General features: G+C 35.6%; 1 protein-coding gene across 1 annotated transcript in view; it reads left to right on the top strand.

Annotated features, from left to right (window-relative positions):
• Nucleotides 1-22,182, top strand: part of DOCK9 (dedicator of cytokinesis 9) — a 106,032-nt gene extending 83,850 nt beyond the window's left edge. Inside the window, exons 42-55 of the mRNA XM_010578292.1 lie at nucleotides 318-431; nucleotides 572-787; nucleotides 2,521-2,578; nucleotides 4,988-5,094; nucleotides 10,057-10,179; nucleotides 10,520-10,633; nucleotides 10,889-10,894; nucleotides 11,290-11,325; nucleotides 12,132-12,278; nucleotides 14,361-14,571; nucleotides 16,105-16,295; nucleotides 17,417-17,517; nucleotides 17,718-17,856; nucleotides 20,958-22,182. Coding sequence (XP_010576594.1) covers nucleotides 318-431; nucleotides 572-787; nucleotides 2,521-2,578; nucleotides 4,988-5,094; nucleotides 10,057-10,179; nucleotides 10,520-10,633; nucleotides 10,889-10,894; nucleotides 11,290-11,325; nucleotides 12,132-12,278; nucleotides 14,361-14,571; nucleotides 16,105-16,295; nucleotides 17,417-17,517; nucleotides 17,718-17,856; nucleotides 20,958-21,080 — 1,686 coding nt within the window. The 3' untranslated portion in view covers nucleotides 21,081-22,182. The remainder of the gene's footprint in view (nucleotides 1-317; nucleotides 432-571; nucleotides 788-2,520; nucleotides 2,579-4,987; nucleotides 5,095-10,056; nucleotides 10,180-10,519; nucleotides 10,634-10,888; nucleotides 10,895-11,289; nucleotides 11,326-12,131; nucleotides 12,279-14,360; nucleotides 14,572-16,104; nucleotides 16,296-17,416; nucleotides 17,518-17,717; nucleotides 17,857-20,957) is intronic.
• The last annotated feature ends 1,488 nt before the right edge of the window (nucleotides 22,183-23,670 follow it).

Raw genomic sequence — 23,670 nt, 5'->3', positions numbered from 1 at the left:
TAGAAAATACTGTGTTCTGACAAAGCTGGGAACAATAGATTACTACTTTTATGATCTCGGGCTACTTCACCTAGGAATCAGTCTTTAGAGCAGAGAATGTGTGTGCATTAAATTTACACAAGCCTGTTTTTTCTTGCCTATGTTATTGTACAAGTAACTTTAAAAACAAACAAACAAAAAAAAAACAAATAGGATTTTACTTAAGGGAAAAATCTTTCAATTAAAGAGAACAAAACTTCCTTTGTAATTGCTTCATAGGTAACATCTCAAGGGAATTTCATGAAATATGCACTAACAAGATATTTGTTTCTGTCAAGGTTATTATTTCAGTAAGCCAGTTAATTGCTGATGTTGTTGGAATCGGAGGAACTAGATTTCAGCAGTCTCTTTCCATCATCAATAATTGTGCCAATAATGACAGAATTATAAAGGTCTGTTTTTATTCTTCTTTCCATACTGTAGAAGCATGCTTGAAAACTCTTTCATTGCATCTTTTACAATTATGTTTCGACTTTTTATTATGCAAAGAATAGAAAAAGGTAGTAGTTAACCTAACTTTTCTATGTTTTAGCACACTACATTCCCTTCTGATGTTAAGGATTTAACAAAACGGATTCGTACAGTACTGATGGCTACAGCTCAGATGAAGGAGCATGAAAATGATCCAGAAATGCTTGTAGACCTCCAGTACAGTTTGGCAAAGTCTTATGCTAGTACACCTGAACTAAGGAAGACATGGTTAGACAGCATGGCAAGGATCCATGTTAAAAATGGAGATCTTTCAGAGGTAAGAGAAAAAAAATCAAACTAGTTTTAGCTTCGTAATAAGCTTAAGCTTATCTTTCTTGAAATGGAATGTACTATATGTTGTTGTTAGTGTGTAATATAATAAGCATTTTTAATAAATTTTGAATTGTTAGTAGATTAGTTTTAATGGCTGGTAGGTTTTTTCCTATCCAAGTACATCTGTAAGTCATTTCTGATTACTAATGTAAGCTGTATGTTTAACTACGGTAGCTGATATGCTACTAAGCCAGGAATGCTCAATGCGAACCATGGAAGACACAGACCTCCTACTTAAAAATATCTTTGTTATCAGTTGCTAGAACACTTAAAGCCACTCTTTGAATTCCTCTCCAGCTGCCTTTACAGACTTGGCTTGATTCTATTCCAGACTGCTTACTAAAAAAGTCCTAATTTTCTTAAAATTGATATATCACAATCTTTTTGTTTGAAAAAAGGAAGCTCTCCAATTTCACTGTGCTGTTAAAATATTTAATTCTAGCAAAAAGGAGATTTTGGAGTGGGGATTTTTATATCTCTTGATGTAAGTGTTTTATCAGCATACAGAATGAATTTTGTCTCTTTCTGGAAGTTTGTTGCATCCAAAAGTAAATCACATTGCATGACATCATTGAATTTCATAAACATATCTGTTAAACTTAGCATCATGTAAGCAAGTAAACATCTCCAAGAAATAGTAGCTGCTATCTTATGTCTTAGTACTAGAATTCTTTTCTTCTGTATGGTAGCAACACAGAACGCATATACAGTGCTCTGTTATTAGCTTGCATTTTGAAAGAAACAACTTCAGCTCTTTCAGAAGACAAGCCCTTGTAGTCCTTTTCAGGTCTGTTTTTAATTTGTTTTATTAAAAACTTAGAATCTCTGACTGTATGACTCGATGGGGACCTCTGTAAACCACCAAGCCCAATGCCATGCAGAGTGTGAATTAGAGAGAATTTCTGACAGACACTTACCTTTTTCCTTCACCTCCAGTGTCTGAGGTTCTGCAGCTTCCATATATGAACTGTTCAATTGAGAATTACAGTTAGAATAACACTTTGCTGTAAGCCTAAACCTTTTTAGTAAAAGAAGGATCTTGAATCTTTCTTTCCTTCTTTCTGTGGAGAAAAGTGATCAGTGTCAACTTCATGAAACACCTTAAATATTTGAAGACTACTCTGTCGCCCTTTTTCTTCTGTTTTCCAGACAACACCAACCAAATTCCTTCAAATTCCATTCGTAGGTCAGATTTCTTCTCTTTTTCTTTTGCTGCTTTCACATGGTCTGTCACCAGTTTTTTTCTATGTTTTTCTTGGTCTGGAGCCAAAAGGCAGACAAAACAGGTTAGCAAAAGAACCACCAAATGTTGAGTAGAACAACTAATAGCTCTTTTGTTTCACATAACACTTAAAATACATCCCCAAAAGAGATTTGCCTATTTTTATTATAGCATGGCATTCCTACCTTGTAATTTGTGATCCGTGGTCACTCTCAGATTGTGTACTGCTGTCTGTGCTCCTCAATGCTCTGATAAAGGAGTGAGTGCTCTTGCACAGTTACTGTTTTGCATAAATGAACTGGAGAATTCTTACACTGGTCATAGGGCATCTCCTGCAAAGCAGCAAAAAGGAAAACCAAAGAAATAATCTCAGGCTAGGGCTCTTCTTATATACCTTGTTTTCAGTAGTTCCATTATAATTGTAATTTATAAGATTGTTATTGTTTCTGTTTTAGGCAGCAATGTGCTATGTCCATGTAGCAGCACTGGTTGCAGAATATCTCACAAGAAAAGGTACGATTTTGAAATCTTTAATGTTTATATTTTGCTTTTCCTAAGCTATAATGACAATAGTTTCTCGGAGGAAGTTGTAGGCATTTCAGTGTTTACCAAGGAAGAAATTCTGACCTAACCAGATAGCATACTCAAATATTTAAGAGTATACTTACATATCTAAGTGGCAGCATTTCAGATGAAGCTAAAGTAAAATTTTTAGGAAAGTAAAAATTATTATTTTGCACCAGAGCTGCTAATAGCTGAAGTCAGACCCTTTCTAAAGCAAACTTATCAGTAAATATTCTTGTTCAACAAGTAGTCTTTCACTGCATATAGGGAAACCTGGCATTGCCAGAGAAGTCAAAATAAATTCATACAAATTTTTAGATGCTGAGTCAGTGGTAGTAGTGCTCAGAATGCTTCACCTGTCTTGGTGTTCTCTGCTAGCAGCTGTCTGTAAAAGCGGGTTTCTGATGACCCTTGAGATAGGGTAGGAAACTATCTTTCATTTATAGGGTCAGAAGAGTTCCCAGCTAGGGGTTTGAGAAAATAAAAGCTTATATGGCTTTTATTAAGAAAAACAGATCTCTAGAAGAAAGTTTCAGAAAACTGTTAAGACTGATCATGACATTGAGCTAGTCTTTTGGTTTTGTAGGCCAATTCACATTCGCAGCTTTTTCCTTTGCTTTTGCATGACAGTTCAAAATGAAGCAGATGCCTTTTCTCTCTTCCTTTTGTGCCTCTTGCCAGATACTTGTGTAGTGTATAGGCTATCCTCCCTGCCCCAATGATTTCAGAAGCTTCTCTGAGACCAAATCTGAAACTAAGTTGGTTGTCAAAGTTACTATGTCCTCTTGGAAGCCTGATAACAGCTAACTGATAACTAGTGGTAATCTGTATCAATTTGTGATTCCTTTGGGTGATCTGCTATTTTTGTCTACTCTCATAAAAGTTATTTCCTCTTAGTAATATAGAGGGTCAAACTTCTGTCTGTGGTATTTCCAGGAGCAAAACAAAACCATGCATTTGAAGCAGTCATTCAGTAAAACCTCTGGTGGTCAGACTCCCACCTGAGCAGAAAGAATCTTTGTAGGAATGAGCTGTGAAATAAATATGTGCAAGTCCTTGTGCTTCTGTAGTATTTACTGATTGCTCTTGAGGCTTTAATTAATACAGTTTTTGGCCAACCCCCCCGATTTCTTAGTTCAGCAATCTGATATAATAAAAAAGAGCTAAACAGAATGGGTAAAAGAGGCAGGTTTCACATTAGAACATTCTAAACCCCATTTTTGCCAAATACTTCAGTAAAGAAAGTTAGATTGCTGGGGGTTTTTTCTTGCTTATAGACTGACTTTCTGTATATACAGCTGAATAATCTGGTTTGCCATCCTTTGATCATTTTGTATGGTTGATGTCAGTCTATTCATATTGTTCAGACTGGGGAGGCTGATATGCCAGGGCCTGTTAGAGTACACAGTTCCAGCATGACTTCACACCAGTTTAATTAAATACTGTAGAAGTTACCTTGATTACCTTAGACTTAGGGTGGGGTAGATTAGACACAGGTTTAATTTAGGAAGATTCAGACGCTATTTATTTTGGTAGGTCAGAGTCCAGATATTAACATTTGTGATTTTTTTAAAACCTATTTATACTTACAGAGTAACGTGAGGTCTAATATTTTAATCACGCACTGGGAGGTGGGATTTATTTTTTATTTATTAATTTGGAGGTATGTATATTTAAACATGGCTTCTGCTTTATCTAGCATCGCAAAATGACCTAATATTATTGTCCTGGTTTCGGCTGGGATAGAGTTAATTTTCTTTCTAGTAGCTGGTATAGCGTTATGTTTTGGATTTAGTATGAGAAGAATGTTGATAACGCGCTGATGTTTTCAGTTGTTGCTAAGTAGCGTTTATACTAAGCCAAGGATTTTTCAGCTTCTCATGCCCAGCCAGCAAGAAGGCTGGAGGTGCACAAGAAGTTGGGAGGGGACACAGCCAGGGCAGCTGACCCAAACTGGCCAAAGGGGTATTCCATACCATGTGATGTCATGTCCAGTATATAAACTGGGGGAGTTGGCCTGGGGGATGAATCGCTGCTCGGGAACTAACTGGACATCGGTCAGCAAGTGATGAGCAATTGCACTGTGCATCACTTGTTTTGTGTGTTCCAATCCTTTTATTAGTATTGTCATTTTATTATTGTTATTATTGTTAGTTTCTTCCCTTTTGTTCTATTAAACTGTTCTTATTTCAACCCACAGGTTTTACCTTTTACCTTCTGATTCTCTCCCCCATCCCACTGGGTGGGGGGGAAGTGAGTGAGTGGCTGCGTGGGACTTAGTTGCTGTCTGGGGTTAAGCCACAACAGTTATTCTGGTGGAAAAAAGTAAATTTGTCTATTTTTCTTTTTCAATGACAGGGATGTTTAGGCAAGGTTGTACTGCTTTCAGGGTAATCACACCTAATATAGATGAAGAAGCTTCAATGATGGAGGATGTTGGAATGCAAGATGTTCACTTCAATGAAGTAAGTAAACATAAGAGAGTTAGAATTGATGCACATTGAAGTGCTGTTTGTTTTTCCAAGTTTTGTGTTTCAGTCTGGAGGCTGACTAATACGATGGATATCATAATTGTCGTCTTAGCTGCTATTCTTATCCTGAAACTGAAATAAAAAATTTCTGTGAGCCGTCCCAGCTTTAGACAATTTACTATATACATATATCTTAAATAAAGCATTAGCACATCAACTCAACACCACTGTTGGAATAAAATTAAGCAAAATGGAATTTTAAGCAATATGACAGGCTGAACAGTAATGTGGCTTATTTATTAGAGTTAACGAGATCTGGGTTTTCTTTTAAAACTGACTTTGATTTAGATTGTTACTATACCAGCAATTATGAAGATCATTTTTGTTGGTTTACAGTTTCCCTATGCAAATATGCCATAACAATGAAAGTCATTTTACTGACAGCAGACTTGCATCAGTGGTGTTTGTTCCTGGCTTAAGTTTCACTCCTTGTGTCTTCGCGGATCCATCTATTCTGGCTCTACAGTAAATTTTACTATTAAGAAGCCTACGTGAAAAGATTATTCATAATCTTGCTCATGAAGAGTTACATCTACACTATGTTTTTGCCAGTATAGGTGGTAGAGGGAGGGACAGACCACTACTTGCAGTAGGTGTGTTGAAAAAATCCCTGGTGTGTAAGCATAATTGTACAACAAAAATATTTTTCTTTTGTGTTTTAGTTTATATATGGTGAAGGTGTATGACAAAATTATTTGATTGTGCAAATTGTGGCTATGCTAACAGATTTAGGAGGAACAGATTAAAGACTTAGCTGTTTAAGCCTGGCTTTAGGCCTAGGGTACTTATGTTTTACTCCTAAGTTCTGGTACTGCTTTGCTCTATTGTTTTAAGACAAAAATTGTTGACTTTCCTTCTTCAGGCGAGGGGAGGCAGGAGTTGGAATTACTTGAAATGAGAAATATAGCACTTTTGCTTTCCAAAGACACCCAATAGCAGATTGGTGGTTTTTTTTAATTTGTGTTATGTTCTATAAATCACTGATTCTCCTCATCCAGCATGGAATTTACCATGTTACTCAAAGGAAAATGTAAGCTGCTCTAAGTGAGCCAAGAGTTGGTTTTCTAGTGACTACTGCTGATGGAAACTTTTGTTAGAAATTCTTGTCAGCGTCTACCTGACAAACCATTTGTCAGAGCTAAATTCTTTTGTATTTTTTAAACTGGAATGTCTTTATTCTTCTTCTCATTAGCCAGTCCCTGCAAAAAGGATATACTGCTTTTTCTGGGTCATTGAACCCTGTGCAAATTTATTTCCATCTCTTACTTCCATTCCATGGAAACACTAAGCCAAGAGTGAAATTAAAAGCGTGTGGATCTTGCAAAAGGATCAAACTTTGCCAAATTTTCTTCTTCCCTTTTTAAACTTAACCATGTAGTACTGTAACTGGTTAAATATTGAAAAAAGTTACTATTTTTCAGTTAACTTCTTATAGTTCACCCAGGAAGAGTAATAATAGGGAAAAACTCTTTGGTTTTTAGTAGACTAAAAATCATGAATAAATTAGGATGACTAGCACTTTACAGAAGAATTTCAAACCAGGTAGTCTAGTTGCTTCATGAATAGGAACATATTCGTATATGGAGTGTTTCCTTGGTATGTTCTTATGTAAGGAAAACTGTATTAGTCTAAGAAAAAAAAAAAATCATATGACAGATCAGTTGGGTACAGAAATCAGAAAGCAGAAACATATCTTTCAAGCTGTACTATACTACTACTGAGCAAAATGATGCTCTGATGGGAATTCTTCCTATATGTAGTAACAAAGACTTGTGGAATTTCTTTCTTGAAACTTGGCATTTCCCTGGATGCTAGTTACTTTAGAGTTAAATCTCCAAAACAGTCAATAATTAGAACTATTGGGGGAGTGAGGGGGGAATCCCTCCATGTTTCTAAAAGGGGCAAAGCATCCTTTATATTCTCCAATTTATATAAAGTCTTCCCAATTAGGTGAAATTTGTCTTAATACTTTATGTAGTTTCTAATTTAAAAAATCAAAATTTTTAAAATTCTCAATTTAATTCTCATTTTAAAAGAATTCTCTTTCAGGCCAGGGTTAGCCTGACTCATTTCCTAAACTAGCCAGCTGAAAAAACAAAATTTTGAATTTGTTTTTTTAACAAAGTTACTGTGTGTGTTTCATGAACAGTTGTTTATGCGACAGCCTATTCAGCAGCACAAGTCAAATTCTCCTTGCAGAGCTAAAAGTCTTCTGGGTGTCAGAAATAGGAGGGTAAAAGCTTGGAACCTGATATTGTTTCCATGCTAGACTTTGCTGTAAGCAGTCCATCTGTGAGAGATCTGAGTTACGGCTAACAGGCCTGTGGCAGGTGCCAGATTCCGTGCGGATTAAGGTTGGAAACAATTTCATTCAAGTGGGCTGTTTTTTTCCAAAATAAACTCTGCCAGAATACAGCTCCACTACGGATAGTAAGTTAATCTCTACCTTCTTTATTTGGTTTTTCTGGTATCTTGTTAGCTATGACTTTCCATGAGAGGAATCGTTCTAATTTGCAGATTGGTAAATGAAATGGCTTCACAGCTCAGATGGTATTATAGCTCTTTTAAGTGATCAACATGCAGTGTAATTCAATATATTAAAGCACTTTATGAAAAACAGAAATACGTACTCACCCAAACATACAAGACACTTTTAAGTGTGGTGGCGAAGGCTGGTATTCTTCATAGGTACTCAGGCTGATACCGTTTAACACCTTCATTAGCCATCTAGGTCACAGGATACAGCGTATCATCAAGTTTGTGGACAAAACTAAATGGAGAGGGGAGTGACTGATATGCTGGGGGACAGGGCTGCTGCCATTTAGAGGGACCTCAGACTGAAGGAACACAGACGCCTCTCAAAGTTCTACAGAGACAAGTGCAAAGCCTTGCATCTGCGAAAAAATCACCCCATGTCTCAGTACGGGCTGGGGATGGACAGGCTGGGCAGCAGCTCTGCAGAAGGACCTGGGAGTTCTAGTGGACGAGATATTGAATGGGAATCAGCAGTGTAGCCTTGTGGCAACAAAGACCAACTGCATACTGGGTTGTATTACAAAGAGCATAGAGTCAAGAAGTGGAGGGAAGTGGGTTTTCCCCCTTCTACTTGGCATTTGTGATACCCCATCTGTAATTTTGTGCCCAGCGCTGCCCCCTCAAAGTCAAGAGGGATACCAACAAACTGGAAGAAGTCCAGCTCCTAAGGTGGTTAGTGGATGAATAAGACTCTTCTAAGAGGTGCGCCATAACAGAGTAGGAGGCCGTTCTCACAGGGTACAAGAGAAAACTCTGACTGGATATATGGAAAAAAACTTTTCCCATGAGAACGGATGAACACTGAGGCAGGTGGCCCAGAAATGTTGTGTTCTTTTCCTCCCTCCTGTCAGCTCTCCCACGTGAAGCTTTTGTTCTTCGTATTTTTTTCCTGTGTGCAAACAAGATTGTACTCCTTTGCTGCATTTGGATGCCCTCTGACATCTAAGACCCTTGTCACAAAGCAGTGTTTATGGACAGCCCTTGTGGTCCAGCAGTGACACTGGTCTTTCAGTTCTCACCACCTGGCTGCTGAGGATGGAGATATTGGAGAGTCTATACAGCCCCATAATGACTGGGGGAAAGGAGGGGATGTTTTAGGGACCATTGCAGCACACGGATAAGGGTAGCATTTTTCAGTTTCTTTTTGCTCTCAATATTAAAGTTGGCTTTTCTTAGTGATACCTTTATGCTGTCTTAGTCCTCTACCAAAGGGAGGAGGGGAATAGAGTAGCGTTGGATCCCTTCTAAGGATAAAAGGAGTTATTTCCAGCTTCTGCGTTTCACCATTACGATGCAAGAATGGTACCAGGAGGTCTCAAGAAGTAGAAATGTCATGTCTTCTGACATCTCGCAGTCTTAGACTTGGATTCTCTTGGAGGCACTTGGAGCTCCAGACATGTTTGAAGAAAACTGAGATGTGTTAGAGTATGTGGATGGGAATGAGCTTCTTCACAGTGATTCTGTCACACTCAAGCCATGACCGAGTATATGGCAGCTTCATTACAGGAACTGTAAGCTGTTCCATAATATTTGTGAAATTATTCGTTATAACTGAGGTAATGGAGTTAGCCAAGTAATTTTAAATTTATGAAAACTAGAGCAAAGTACGAATGTTATCGTAGTTTTGTGACGCTTATTGAAGTAGGAGAAATTAAATGCGTGGAAAATAAATTATTATGACAAACTGATGGAAGGGACTTCATAATTATGATGTAACTGCTCTAATGCAAAATGTGTACTTCCATTCTAATGTATAGATACGCATAGTTCTTATTTAACCTTAAATAACTATCTTTTTGCTAAAAAGATGGTGGTTTCTTGCTTGTGACTCTGTTTTGACCCTTCAGGGTTTCTCAGCTTCTCTAACTGTTGTTATATGTATTTTCACTCTGGACCAAGTATACCAAATTCCACTGTTGTACCTTGATAATTACTTCTGAGTACAGATTTTGGAATTGTATCTTTTCATTTTATTGTTGATGTAATTTGTTTGATAGTTTCCTTCATAACCATTACAGTCAAGTGTTTGTATAGCTGTCTTTTTAAGATAATGTTCTTTGTGTAAAACCAAAAAACCCCAAGGTTTTTTGAAAAAATAAAAACATGTTACAAGATAAGACAAGGGTCTCAAGGTAAGACCTTGGGTCCTTACACAGGTGTCATTTGTGGACTTAAGATGTCAGGAGTATCTAAAAGAAAAATGCTGTTTGTGGTAAATATGAAGAGTAGTGTACACTCGGACCATTCTGTTTTGTTTTGAGTCAAGATCTCCTTTTTCATTGGGAAGAACTTCAGTATAGTTATTTGTGTTTTTCACAAGTATTGAATGTTTTACTTTTTCACATGTGTATCCAAATCTAGGATGTGCTGATGGAATTGTTGGAGCAGTGTGCTGATGGACTCTGGAAGGCAGAACGCTATGAACTCATTGCTGACATATATAAACTTATAATTCCCATTTATGAAAAACGGCGAGATTTTGAGGTACTAGATTCATCATAAGTAATTCTGAGCAAGAAAAAAATTTTTTTCTAGTCTAACTGCATGACACATATGACATCACAGAACAAGAGTATTAAAATTGTAACTGAAATATGAATGTTGTTTTAATTTTGAATAATTAAAAATGTTTAAATAAATGTAAATAATTAAAAATTAATCTCGCATATTGTCATTCTGATACAAGTACTAAACCTATTACTACTGTTCAATGAAACAGTGTTTTTAGTTGTTATTAATTACAAGGATGTAATTTATTGTTGGTTTAAGATAGGAAAATTCTACATTATTCTTTTACCCCCTGATGGTTTTCTTTTATTTTTAGAGGCTTGCTCATTTATATGACACTCTTCATCGAGCATACAGTAAAGTAACAGAAGTTATGCATACAGGCAAGAGACTGCTGGGAACTTATTTCAGGGTAGCGTTCTTTGGACAGGTGAGTATTAATTAACTTTCATTTGTCTGCTCTGTGCAGTAAGGAAAACTGGAATTTATTTTACAAGGTATACTATTTCATCATCTATATTGATACCATGACATAAAAAGTACAAGAAATGTGTTCTGTAAGAAATAATTAAACATCAATAATTTAGTTTAAAACATTTATCAATTCCGATACAGTTCTTCCTTATTTTCCTCAGTAAATTTTTTGCCTTTTTGTCCTTTTTCTTCTTTTATTTACTACCTTAAGGCAGCGGTAAGTTTTCTATAATGTCAGTTCTTAGCAATGTATTGACTTAATGTGTAGTGCTACAGTGTGGTTTGCAAGGCTGCTTCTTAGATTGGTATGCATTAATAGCCATTGCAATTCAAAAAATAATATTAAGTTCCATTTAGAGAACAAATCACTCTCTTCTATGCATCAGTATTGCATGCTTTGAACAAAAGTTCTGGCTGTGTATTGGACAGCTTCACATCTTCTAATATATGTCTAGAACGCTTATGTATCAGTATGGTATCACGCAGTATCAAGTAATACACTTTCTACATGCATAGCCCAGTTGCTAATTGTTCAGCTGAGCATGGAGAATTGTACAGTACTCTGAGCAGTATAACTTTACATGTATTCTGTTGTCTTTTATAACTTTATAGCAATACCAGTTTACAGACAGTGAAACAGATGTTGAGGTAATTACAGTAACTGCTTACAAAGCAAGCAATGCAGTAAAAACTACTGCATTTCACCTTAGTTTGATGTGGGTATTTTTGTCAATCTAGCCTGTGTTTATACATGATATGTCGTGCTTTTCTATTTGTCTGTTTCATTTATGACAAAAATATTTCTTTTCCGATTCCAAACGTGAACTCAGACATGGCTTGTTGTTTTCAACCAATGACCTGTTTCACTTTCCACATACTCTATATTGCATTTACTTATGGTTTTAAAACAAATGCTTTATGTAATGAAAGTAAAGTAGTATATGCCAAGATAGTACAACATAAAATTAAGATTTTTAGGTAAATTAAATTTCATTTTCTGGGATTAATTTTTTATTACTACATAAAGAAATTTTTTAGATTATTTTTATATAAACCATTGCCAAAATACTCACTTGTGAATCAGATAGTCATGTTGGGCAGCAAGATTTCTGTTTTGGCAAGTGAAACAGTGCTGAAAGTTCACTTTTAAATAAAAGTGAAGAAAAGTATCTCAGAGGCTTGGCACACCATAAAATTACAATGAACCTTTACAATTTTAAATGTGTGTTTCCATTGTCTTTCACTCATTCTGTAGTAGATAATTGCATTTTTCTGGGGTTTTTTTATTCTCTTAGGAAACCTTTTTTACTTAGATTTTAATTTCTCCTTATTTACATATGCTTGAATCCTGATGTTAAATGTTTATATTTGCTTTGAACCACATAGATTATGTTCATCTTAATCATTGTCCTATGTGGTTTTTTCCAAGATTTTGATTACTTCATTTTTTGCAGGGATTCTTTGAGGATGAAGATGGAAAGGAATATATCTATAAAGAGCCTAAACTCACACCTCTCTCAGAGATTTCCCAAAGACTCCAAAAACTCTACTCTGACAAATTTGGGTCTGAAAATGTCAAAATGATTCAGGATTCTGGCAAGGTATGATCTTTATTCTCTCTAAAAAATTCTGATATATTGCTTCCACTAATCCACTTGAAATAGTGTGGGATCACTGTCTGTCACTCATTGTGCACACAGACATAGGTGTCTAAAAAACTCTACTGGTTGAAGGGCATGAGAGAAATATCATCTCCTATTAAGTTTACCTTTAAGAACAACCAAAAAGCTTGATTTCCATAGTGTTACGTCTCACAATAATAATTGTGTCTTAGAACAAATTTGGACTATGATCATATCCTGTGTTATGTTTAGCTGTATTTCTTGCCAGTTCATGCACAGTCGTTCTTTGGAAGTTTTTCCCTTTTCTGCACCTTGAAAGCAGAGTCCAAACTTTCTTCTGAAGTAAGAAACAGACCCCTCTTCTGAGAAAAGTACCATATGTAAATAACATTTTAATTCTGTATCAGTTGTTCTTGTTATCCTTTGCTTATGTCTCTGAGCCTGTTCAATTTTATAAACGCTTAAACTGTAGAAAAAAATGCTCATGCAAAGTCATCTGGTTAAATCTATATTTGTCATAGGAAATGCTTTCCTTTGTAATTGAAGGCTCCAAAACTGTTTAACTGAAGAGGGCTACAGTATCCCACATGCTGAGAAGAACACATACTGCACAAGATGCCTCTCTGCATTCCTTTTATTCCCTTCCTCAGCTAATTTTTAACTTTTGTTTGGATTCAGACTTTATGGTGATTTTTCTCTTATCTATCTCTTCTGTTCCTTGATTCTACCAGTAAGATCACAAAGTTCTGTGCTTCTTGGCCTGAATGTGCAGCAATGGTGGGGCTTTTCAATATGGGAACTTTAAAAGGAGGGGAGGACTTATGCAAGGGCTAGATTTCATGCCACAGAAGGCAAGAGAATTATATCGTAATCTCAGTTTTTCACAGCTCTTCAAGTATACTCTCTTGAATTCTTTACAATTAATTATAATGCACGTGTGTGTTAGCATTTGTAGGGAACATTTTTCTGTCAGCTGTATCAGAATGAGTACATAAATTACCACTTAAGTTCCAGTCCAATAATCTTGAAAACATTGCAGATTTTAAAAAAAAGTAATTAATCAAGCAGCATGTTCCAATAAAAATGGGTAACAGCAGGGAGACCTTAGCTCTGTTCCCAGTGTGCTCCACGACTTACCTAGTGACTTCATGTGTGTATTCGCATTGTTGTTTTTCCCACTTAGTTTATGGAAGTGAAATGGCTCAGAGACAGGCAGAGATAACATGAATATTTGACATGGGACAAAAATGGTAGGCAACAACTGTTAGAAAGATGCACAGGTTTAGGGTGCCCTCTCTATCCCATGCTTGGGGGAATTTACAAAAATAAAAAAAAAAAATAAAAAAAAATCCTTGGTCTATTTAGTGACCCTGTTGGGTGAAGACTTTGGAGGCCTTCTCTATTGGTACGGGCAACTAGTTGCTGCTTTTACCAAATTAAAGATCAGCCAGTCCATGAACTCATCCAGTTCTAGAAACAAAATTAATTGAATAGTGAAGCCTTCAATTTGCCCTGCTCCCACCAGTATATTCTTTGGGACCCTCATAAGGTGTCAGAGTTGAGATGGGTTGGGAGGAGTACCTTCTGAAGGTAATATCTGAATTATTTGCAATGTAGGGTTTTATTTTTAATTATTAACTTTTTTATATCGCTAGCAATTTTTGGTCTCCAATCTACTGCTCTATCAGCTGTCATGGAGGACAAGTATTTGTTTCTGGGTTTTCTGTATCTGTGCCTTCCAGTGTTAATCAAGGGTATAACTCTGTATTATGTTTTTGTTTGCAGATCTGCATACACCAATTATCAATAATGAGTGTTTTAAAAAAAAAAAAAATCCAAACAGAACAAAAAGCAGAACACGTTGTAATGCATCTAGCTATGTTGTCTTCCCAATAGTTAGAAACTGAACACAGAGAAGCCCTGTGAGACCATTAACGTTTCCTGTGTTTTCAGTAATTCGAAGGTTGAGACCAAATTTAATTTCTGAAAGTTATGTGACTAAAATTAAATCCACTTTATTCACAGTGTAGCTATCTGATTGGTTTTTTTCATGTTTTTAAGGTAAATCCAAAGGATTTAGATTCAAAATATGCATATATTCAAGTTACACATGTAATTCCATACTTTGAAGAAAAAGAGTTGCAAGAAAGAAAAACAGATTTTGAAAGGACCCATAACATTCGTCGCTTTATGTTTGAGATGCCTTTTACTCAAGCGGGTAAAAGACAAGGAGGAGTAGAAGAACAGTGTAAGCGACGGACTATTTTGACAGGTACTGATTGAATGGAAATTTCCTTTAAAAGAGAACTGCTCTTTTATTTTGTTTTTTATACTTAATTCTTGATACTAGGTTTTTTCTATATGTTGCGTATTTTGTCAGAGAAAATCCTTTAGAAGATTTCGCATGTGACTGTTGGAGGTGACAAGAGTTGCATAGTATACCAAAATACTGTTAGACAAAACAAACTTTTAAAATTAGTACATACTTGAAAGTAACACTAAAAATTGTGATATACAAACACTTATAAATGACCATCTGCGAACACGTATATCATTGTGTGATTTCTTAACCCGTAAGCGTTGGAAAAAGAGTAAAATCTCATATTTGACTATGTTCTAACTACCCTTCACTTTTACATAATTTTGGGGGTTTTTTATAATGGAATGTTTGCATCTCTCCCTTTGCCCTTTCCTGTGCTCACCTCTTTGCTATAAAATATTGAAGAACAGTGGCATTATGCTTGCTGATTTGGGTGAGAGATTTTTTCAACATTCTTTCTGTCTTGGAATGTGTAAAATGCAGCATTGGTTCTTTTGGCTAAAGCACTAGAAGAGCCTGAAGGGCAGGTTCTAGTTTGATTTCCAGCCTCTGTTCTGCTGTGGCTTTGGTCTAATCACTGTGCTTTAGTTTCTCATTTGTTAGCTTTAGAAGGGAGAGAGAGTGCCCATCTATCTCCCCATGGCCTCAAACTTTAAAGGTATTTAGTTCACTGATACAAAACATTTTATTATGCTTTTAAGGGAGATAATTAAAAGTTACGGTGTGTTTGGCAGTGTTTCTGTATAATGTGTAAATCTGAGTATGTGAAATAACAAGTTGACTGGAAGCATTAATTCAAATGACCTAATTCTGTTCTGTATGGGTTTTTCCATTTCACTTAAAGTCCTTTATAGCTATCAGCCAAACTACTTTTAATATTTTTAGCCAAAACTAGGTTTTTCAAATTGGTTTCTTCAAGGGATAATCCTCAAATAATTTGGGGGTTTTTTTGCTTCAGCTTCAAGAATTGTGAATCTGGAGTGTAGCTTTCCTTGTTGTTAAATAAAAGACTATTTTGTGTTTTGTCTCTGTTAAGTGTGAGCTTCTGTATCACTGTCTTAATATAGTGATAAAAAAAACTTAAATAAATTACTTCATAATGCCAGCTGTCCATAGCCAATACTTGTGAGGAAATAGAAAATACAGCTTTTCTGTTTTTGATTCTTCTCCTCTTTGAGATATGTGGATGATAAGCAATTCTTTTTACAGTTCTCATATGAATTAAGTTCCAATGGTTTATTTCTTGGTTATTATTAGTAGCAGTAATGACAATGATCTTTCTTTGCTGTAATACATGTAAACCTATGCATATTTACATTTTCACTATTTTGTTTCCCTGTACATTTGGTAGTATTTCTGATTATATAATGTTATTAAATTGAGCAACTAATTACATCAAAATGAGATTTTAGCATAAAATTCTATCAAAACACACCTTATTCAAAAAGCTTTTTCTAACTGTATTAAACTTGTTTCCGTCCATAGCTATACATTGTTTCCCATATGTAAAAAAGCGCATTCCAGTAATGTACCAGCACCATACTGATTTAAACCCAATTGAAGTAGCCATTGACGAAATGAGTAAAAAAGTTGCAGAACTTAGGCAGCTTTGCTCTTCAGCTGAAGTGGATATGATCAAATTGCAGCTGAAGCTCCAAGGAAGTGTCAGTGTTCAGGTAAGACCATATACTTTGCCATTCAGCTATTGTCCTTGCTTCTGTCCCTGAAAAATTATATCAGTAGCATTTTATCATTAGTTTCTATTCTGTATATTCAAGAATGTCCTAAATTAGAAATATGCTCACTGTTTGCAGTTATGTCCAGAATAGGAAAAGCAATAAAAGCATTTCATATAAACACTGATCATGGACAATTACATGAAAGGATTAAGATCTCTGGAATCTAAGGTGCTCTGAGCCCCACCAGGTTTTGGTGTAAAGCTGAAACTACCATAAAATAGTGACTTCCCATATGAGGATGAATAAGTGTATTTTGCCTAAATGTAGGTCTGCTCGCAGTAGGTTCAACATGGTCATTATTACTTTTGTATTTTGGTAAGACCCCTATGGAGATGAAGAGGAAGTGCCAAAATAGAGAAGGGTAATAGTAGAAAATCTCACTGGGCGACATGTTGTTTTGCCTAAGGCAAGCAAGAACTGAAAGTATAAAGAAACTGTCGATTCACCAAAATAGAGTACATAAAGCAGTTGTAGCGTGTACAAATCAATATGGTAAGGGTCTTAATGCAGTGATGAGAGTACACAAAGCAAGGTTCCAGAATCAGCAAGTTGTCAAGCTAGCCTTTGGGATGAGAAGGGAGGGGCTCTGACTGTTAATATAAAAGAATAATAGGGATGAGTCAGAAATTGTTGAATCCAGTTTTCATGTAGCTGTCATGATGGTGCTGTTGAATTTCTGCTAATTATTGAAGAATTTTCAGCTTGGAAGAGTGTTTTCAATAGATAAGCAGACCAAACAGTAGTAGATCTAGCTCATTTTCTCAGTTTCCCACCCTAATTTCATCGACAGAGATGACAAATTGGCAATGCAGCAGTCGCTTTGCTACATCATCAAAGTGGTTTCTTTGTGCCAGGACAGGTTCATACAGAGTGCTGTAGTTGCCTCTCCTGCTCTTATGTTCCAGCTCCAGCAGTTTTCTTATTTCATAAGTCCAGCTTTTTTGAAATCAATGTGTTTTCCTAAGAAAAGCAAATCAGACAGACACCTGTAGTACCTGTTATTGCTAAGACAATATGTCAGAGAACTGACTTTATTTTGTAATTCTTGTTCTTTTTAGGTTAATGCTGGTCCATTAGCATATGCAAGAGCTTTCTTAGATGACACAAACACCAAAAGATATCCAGACAATAAAGTAAAGCTACTAAAAGAAGTTTTTAGGTATGTTTTTCTGGGGGGGGGCGGGAATTGACTTTTTTTTTTTTCCCCAAGACTGGTATCATAAGAGGTTTTTTTTAAACTTTTAACTTTTACAGTGTTCCGACTGCATTAAAAACATACTTTAAGCTGGCATTTTGAATTGATCTTTTGGATTTTGTATTCCTGATGGAGATCTTTTTAAATTATTTTATGTAAAACAGGCAATTTGTTGAAGCTTGTGGGCATGCTCTGGGTGTAAATGAACGACTTATAAAGGAAGATCAGTTGGAATATCAGGAAGAAATGAAGGCCAACTACAGAGAAATGGCAAAAGAGCTTTCTGAAATAATGCATGAACAAGTATGTGCTGAAATTAAATTATACATACCAGCATTCAGAATGTAGCTGTAATGTGAACCCACTAGGAAAAGTGTATGTAATGCTTTACATAAAAGGGACTGGTTTTTTGTTTGGTTTGTTTATTTTTTTGTTTGGTTTTTTTTTTTTTCTCTATTGGAGTATAAGCATATCATGGAATTGTGCAACTTCACCATTTTTTTTCCTGTTTGTGAATTTTCTGCAGATGTTTTCTTGACCTTCAGAATTAAGTCTCGCTCATTAAGGAAGTAAATCTGGTGGGCACTAGCCTGTTTATTTGTAGGAGAGGAAGACTGCAGTAAATATAAAACAAATTTAATGACATGAATATATATGTCATTTATGCTTCGTATGTATAGTTACAGGGCTCTCTATTCAGTGAACCAAAAAGCTTATTTTAGTCTATAATTCCTGGTAACTGTAGGGGGATTTGATCTGCAAGCTTAGCCCTTTTTCTTTAGAATTTGGAATTACAAATATTTACTTTTGTGACAGAGTTAAATATCTTTTAAGAGGTATTCCAAGATGTTTTCTTGAGGTCAATCCACTGCAAATAAGCTGGAGATACGGGAGAAGGAAAACCAGAACTCTTATGGAGTGAGATGCAAGACCTTGAATCTGGGATCCATGGTAGAAATGTCTTCTGACCTCAGAGGCAAGGATATTATTTCTAGGACAGCAAGGGCTGACAGTTCATGCTTGATCTCTGCCTTCTTGACATTTTATTCATCATATTGATCGCTTCAGGCTCCTTTTTCTTTCATCTGCTGCTGTTTGTATAATCTTTTCCCAGAGCCATAGAGTGAATCATAGTTCTTAATCCTCAAGACTCATGTTTCTAGTCCGCAAGAAATACTTGTGATTTCTGATAATATTTTGCCTTACAAATATACATGTCTATGAGACTTCCTTGGGTACGAGCATAATAGCAACTTTTTTTAGTCTAGGAACCAATGCATCCTGGTCTGGATAACCAGCTGATACAAAGAAGAGCTCTGAGTTTCTCTTGTTGATACAAAAACTATAGGCTTTACTCAGAAATCAAATTGTACAGGAAAAAATCAAACTTGAGACCTACCTGAGGCATTCAGTCTAACTGACATTTAAATGCTCTGTTAATCTTCCAGCTTTTTTTCGGAATTGCATCCTTTAGATGTACAATGACTCTACCCATTTACTATTTTTTGACATCTCTAAATTACTCTTCTCTTGGATAATAATAACGTGCTCAAAAAGCTAGTCAGCTTGCTGGTGCAACAGCTTTCCGTATGCTTGTATAAGAAAGTTTTGCCTTTATTCTACCCTTGGTTAGATGGTATCCAAAACTTTTATGGTGATTTTTTTCTGTTCAAAAATGTCAAGTGTCTAAAGTTCACTTCATGCACTTTCTTGCTCTCCATTATTTCCTGATGTGGTTTTCTCAGGTACTGTGCTATGAGTAGCTCTGTGCTATCATATAATTATGGTGAAGCACAAGAATACAGCAAGCACATAGGTTTTATTTTCATCCTCTTATTCTTTTGTTATACTATCACAGGGAAAAGCGTGCCACAAAACTAACTTTTTTTAACCACCAATATTGGAGAATATTGTGAAACAAGGCTTGTAGGGAGTGACACCATTTTGTCAGAATTCATGTGTTGGTTTTTTAATAAAATCCAGTATCTTTCAGATATACATGTAGAGGAAAACAGTTTTGAAGGATTCCTGGAACAGAAAAAGATTTGCTTGGCTGGGACAGTTTGACTGTTATTTCCATGTGATTTATTGAAAAGCAGAAAGCAGTGGAGGGTTTTAGAAAGGAGGATAACTAATGGGACAGCTGATTAAGATGAATGAGGTATATGGCAGAATTATCTCCCTTTGGAAAAGAGAGGAAAATGTTTTGGTCAAGTAATTTAATGGTAATAAATGAAAGATTAATATTCCCTTGGCATAAGAAAAAGTAAAATCATATAATGACAGTTTGTACACAAGAAAAAATACTTTGAACTCAGTGCAAGATATGTGTTTAAAAAATGCTCAAGTGTGTGAGTTTCCAAAGATTGACAATAAGAAAAAGCATGTAATGCCTGAAACTCCAGGAGTAAATCACATTGTCTAAAAGTAAATGAAGAGAAGAAGGGGCAAACAACTGATACCTATGAGATAGTGTGAACAGAATATGAAAGTACAGCACTTACTGCAGTAATGTGTACTATTAGCCTACCACTGTGTTCTCTTTGTACAAATCTGATTAGCTGTAAATAACTAAAACATGCTATGTTGTTGGGTTGCTTTGGTTTTGTTTTTTTAAATAAGATTGATCACTCCACTGAAGGCTTAGAATCATGAGGGTCTTCACTGACATCTTTAAAAATGTCACCTTTACGTGCCTGCCTATTGGTGTATTTGGAAAAAGCTTCTCACAATGTTTGTTTCAATGTCATTGAAGAAACTCTTAGCTGTCTTATAGGACTGTGGGTTTTAAACAACTGCAAACGTTTTGTTATGAAAAATATGGAAAAGAATCTTAACAGATTTTTCTTTTTTCTCCTCTGCTGCTTGCCAATATGATCAGATGGGATGGTAATTAGTTTTCTTTACTTCTGCTCTTCATTTGTCTAATCTTTGTATCATTCCTTTTTTTCCAATATTTCTAATCCTAGCATCAGTAAATTTGTAGCTGTTAAGAATGAAGTCTTTTTGGTGCTTCGATAGCTTTTGATAAGAAATACTCAAATCGTACCTCAAAGTAAAAAAAAAAAAAAAAAGGCAAAAAAGGGCAAAAAGCAAACCTGTTGACATTGTGAAACTCCTTTTGCAAGTTAACAAGAGAAATGAGAGAAGTTATACAAGCTTCCTCTAGAGAGGACAGTGTAATACCTAAATTAGGAGAACTGATGTTGAAGTAACTACTGCCATCCTAAATCAGGTGGAGGATGGCTGAAAAGAGTAACCATCCTCAAAAAGTAGTTCTGTACCTTTGAGGAAGTACTGGAAAGTTGAGTTGATAACCAATTTCATAAAGTGCTGCTTAGCTGTTTTATAAATACTTGTGTAATTTTGTAACATTGTGGTAAATACATGTTTTCCATTTTAAGATTACTCCAGTTGAAGAAAAGGCCAGTGTTATGCCTAATTCGCTACACATTTTCAACGCCATAAGTGGAACTCCAACAAGCACAACAGTTCATGGGATGCCCAGTTCTTCTTCAGTTGCATGATTGTTTTGTAAAGGAAAGTATGTTCTTTTTTTTTTTTAAAGTATGTGGATTTGCTTCATTGTGTGCAGACTCAGGATGATTTTGAAGCTAAATGTTGGGCACGTGCAAGCTGCATAATTCATACGAATGTCTGAGCACACTTAGCGAATAGCAGTTACTGGTAATAGTCTTTTAGAGTAAGGAAGGCGCACATATATTTTTCAATCTTGCTGGTAACACTTAAAAGTATTCATAATGTCATTGCAGAAGTGCGTGTTGGAAAATTATAAAGTTGAAGTTAATTTCTCTTTTTCATTAGAAAGTATTATTAAAATGAATTGCACATTACAAAAAAGTGTCGTGGGATGTAATTTTGCAGGTATGTAACATTCAGGTGTTCTTTTTGTGTATGGCACATAGAGATTGATTCCAAGTACAAGAACTATTTTGGGGCTAGACAGAGACACTAGTTTTTTGGGTTTAATGGAACTGACAATAGTAGGTTTTGTACCATTTGGCAAATTGTTGTGCTTTATTTTATACCTTGTTGCATTTCGGAGGTATGTGAGCTTAGATCTTACTAAACAACTAAATACAACCAAAGGTCTGTATTAATGAACACTGAGTTATACTAAAATATCAATAGTAGTAAATTGTTATGTACATATTGTTTGTTAATACAGTCCGTACAGTCTGTACATAAATGTATTACATTTCTAAGCATTTTTTAATATTCATACCAGCTCTTATCCTTCTGCTTTCAGTTTATTGTGAAAATTTGCTCATTCCAAATATATGCAGACTTTACAGTTCATTTATTCCTGTATATAAATAAGTGCAATATAAAGATGTATACAGTCTTTGCTATGTTAGGTTTATATGCAGTTATTAAAAGAAAAACACTTTTTTGCCAAAGCAATGGAGTATGTAATTGGTGATCATGGTTACTGTGGTAAATGGTGGTATAATTTAAAGCTTTTTCCATATTCTTATTCTTTTAAGACATTAATTTAGTAATTTTATATTTGGGGGAAATAAAGGTTTTTAATTTTATTTAACTGGAAGCACTGTCCTGCTGTAATAAACATTCTGTACTACATCTATATTAAAAGGAAAAATGTAGTTACTTTTCTCACTGTGTGCTCTGGTGTTTATTTTAGATTTGTCCCTGAGACTGGGGAAAGATGAAAGCTTGATCAAAAAAACATGGCTTTTTGCAGCTTAAGTATGAGATGAGGTGAGATGCAAACACTTCTAGGGTTTGTTTCATATTCTTTGTCAATAAAGGGAATTTAGGTTATTAGTTAAGACATCAGTTTTGGATCCATCACGTTTGACTCAAGTAGCATGCTACAGTAACTAGAGGTTGTTATTCACCAGTACAGTTAATATTAGGAAGTCTTCAAAACTTTTCATCACATGGCAGTAGAAATCATCTTTTCCTTATGACATAAGGTTTACTGTCATTTTCTGTAGTGTAGCATGAAACTCATATGTTGCCTTTACTCATCAAAGGTTTTTTCCAAAACAGCTCATTCTGGCTGTGAAATGCTGGATAACTCTGTTTTTTCCAATTATTTTTCTGAAGCAAAATTCCTGTTTGTTTAAAATTCTTTTCCTGTAAAAAAAAAAAAAAAAGGGAAAAAACCCAGACATAAATACTTCTAGACAGTGAACCCGTAATGCTGTGTTAAGAGGCAGTCCCCTTTCTCCCCCTCTATATGCTTTCACAGCATATGGAAATGGGTGTGGGAATACTTTGTTATCTATCAGTGTAGTTAGTCTCAAAATGTATTTCATGATTAGGAGAAAATATCCTGTAAAGTTGTTTTGCCATTCAGGAAGATTTCTGTATCAATATATTAATAGAAATTGTGTACATCATGGTGGCTTCTTGCAATTATCCCACTTTTTCTAACTTCCCCTTTGCCCTGGGACTGGAACTGACAGTTTCCGACAGCTGAACAACACCTTTTGCACTGAGACCTCAATTTGATGGAGTTGTATCTGCTAACCAACCTATAAATGTAGTATGTATTCATAATTGAATGCATATCTATGTATATCTGTATATATCTAAATATATGCGTAACTGTTTTGCTTACTTGCTGAAAGTTGGCCTATGAAAAACCGTGAAATGTAGCTGACAAAAGGTTGATGTAGGTTTACGTAGGGTAGTATTAATGATTAGCACATGTTCAACTCTAAGTATACTGACATATTTTTTATAATCTTACATGATGCATTTATATGAAGGAACACACCCTCTAATGTATTGGTTTGGTTTTAGATATGCTAAGATTGTATTGTTGGGTTTTACCTCTTGAATATTTCATTCTGTGCCAGCTTCCCTTTTCTGCTGTTACTTGTGCAACTGTTGTGGTTTAACCCCAGCCAGCAACTAAGCACCACGCGGCCGCTCACTCACTCCCCCCCCCATCCAGTGGGATGGGGGAGAAAATCGGGAAAAGAAGTAAAACTCGTGGGTTGAGATAAGAATGGTTTAATAGAACAGAAAAGAAGAAACTAATAATGAGAATGATAACACTAATAAAATTACAACAGTAGTAATAAAAGGATTGGAATGTACGAACGATGCGCAGGGCAATTG

This window comes from Haliaeetus leucocephalus, unplaced genomic scaffold, assembly GCF_000737465.1.
Source record: "Haliaeetus leucocephalus isolate CR32 unplaced genomic scaffold, Haliaeetus_leucocephalus-4.0 Scaffold626, whole genome shotgun sequence".
NCBI classification, from domain to species: Eukaryota; Metazoa; Chordata; class Aves; order Accipitriformes; family Accipitridae; genus Haliaeetus; species Haliaeetus leucocephalus.
The sequence above is the reverse complement of the archived record's forward strand: the minus strand, read 5'-3'. Positions and strand labels throughout refer to the sequence as shown.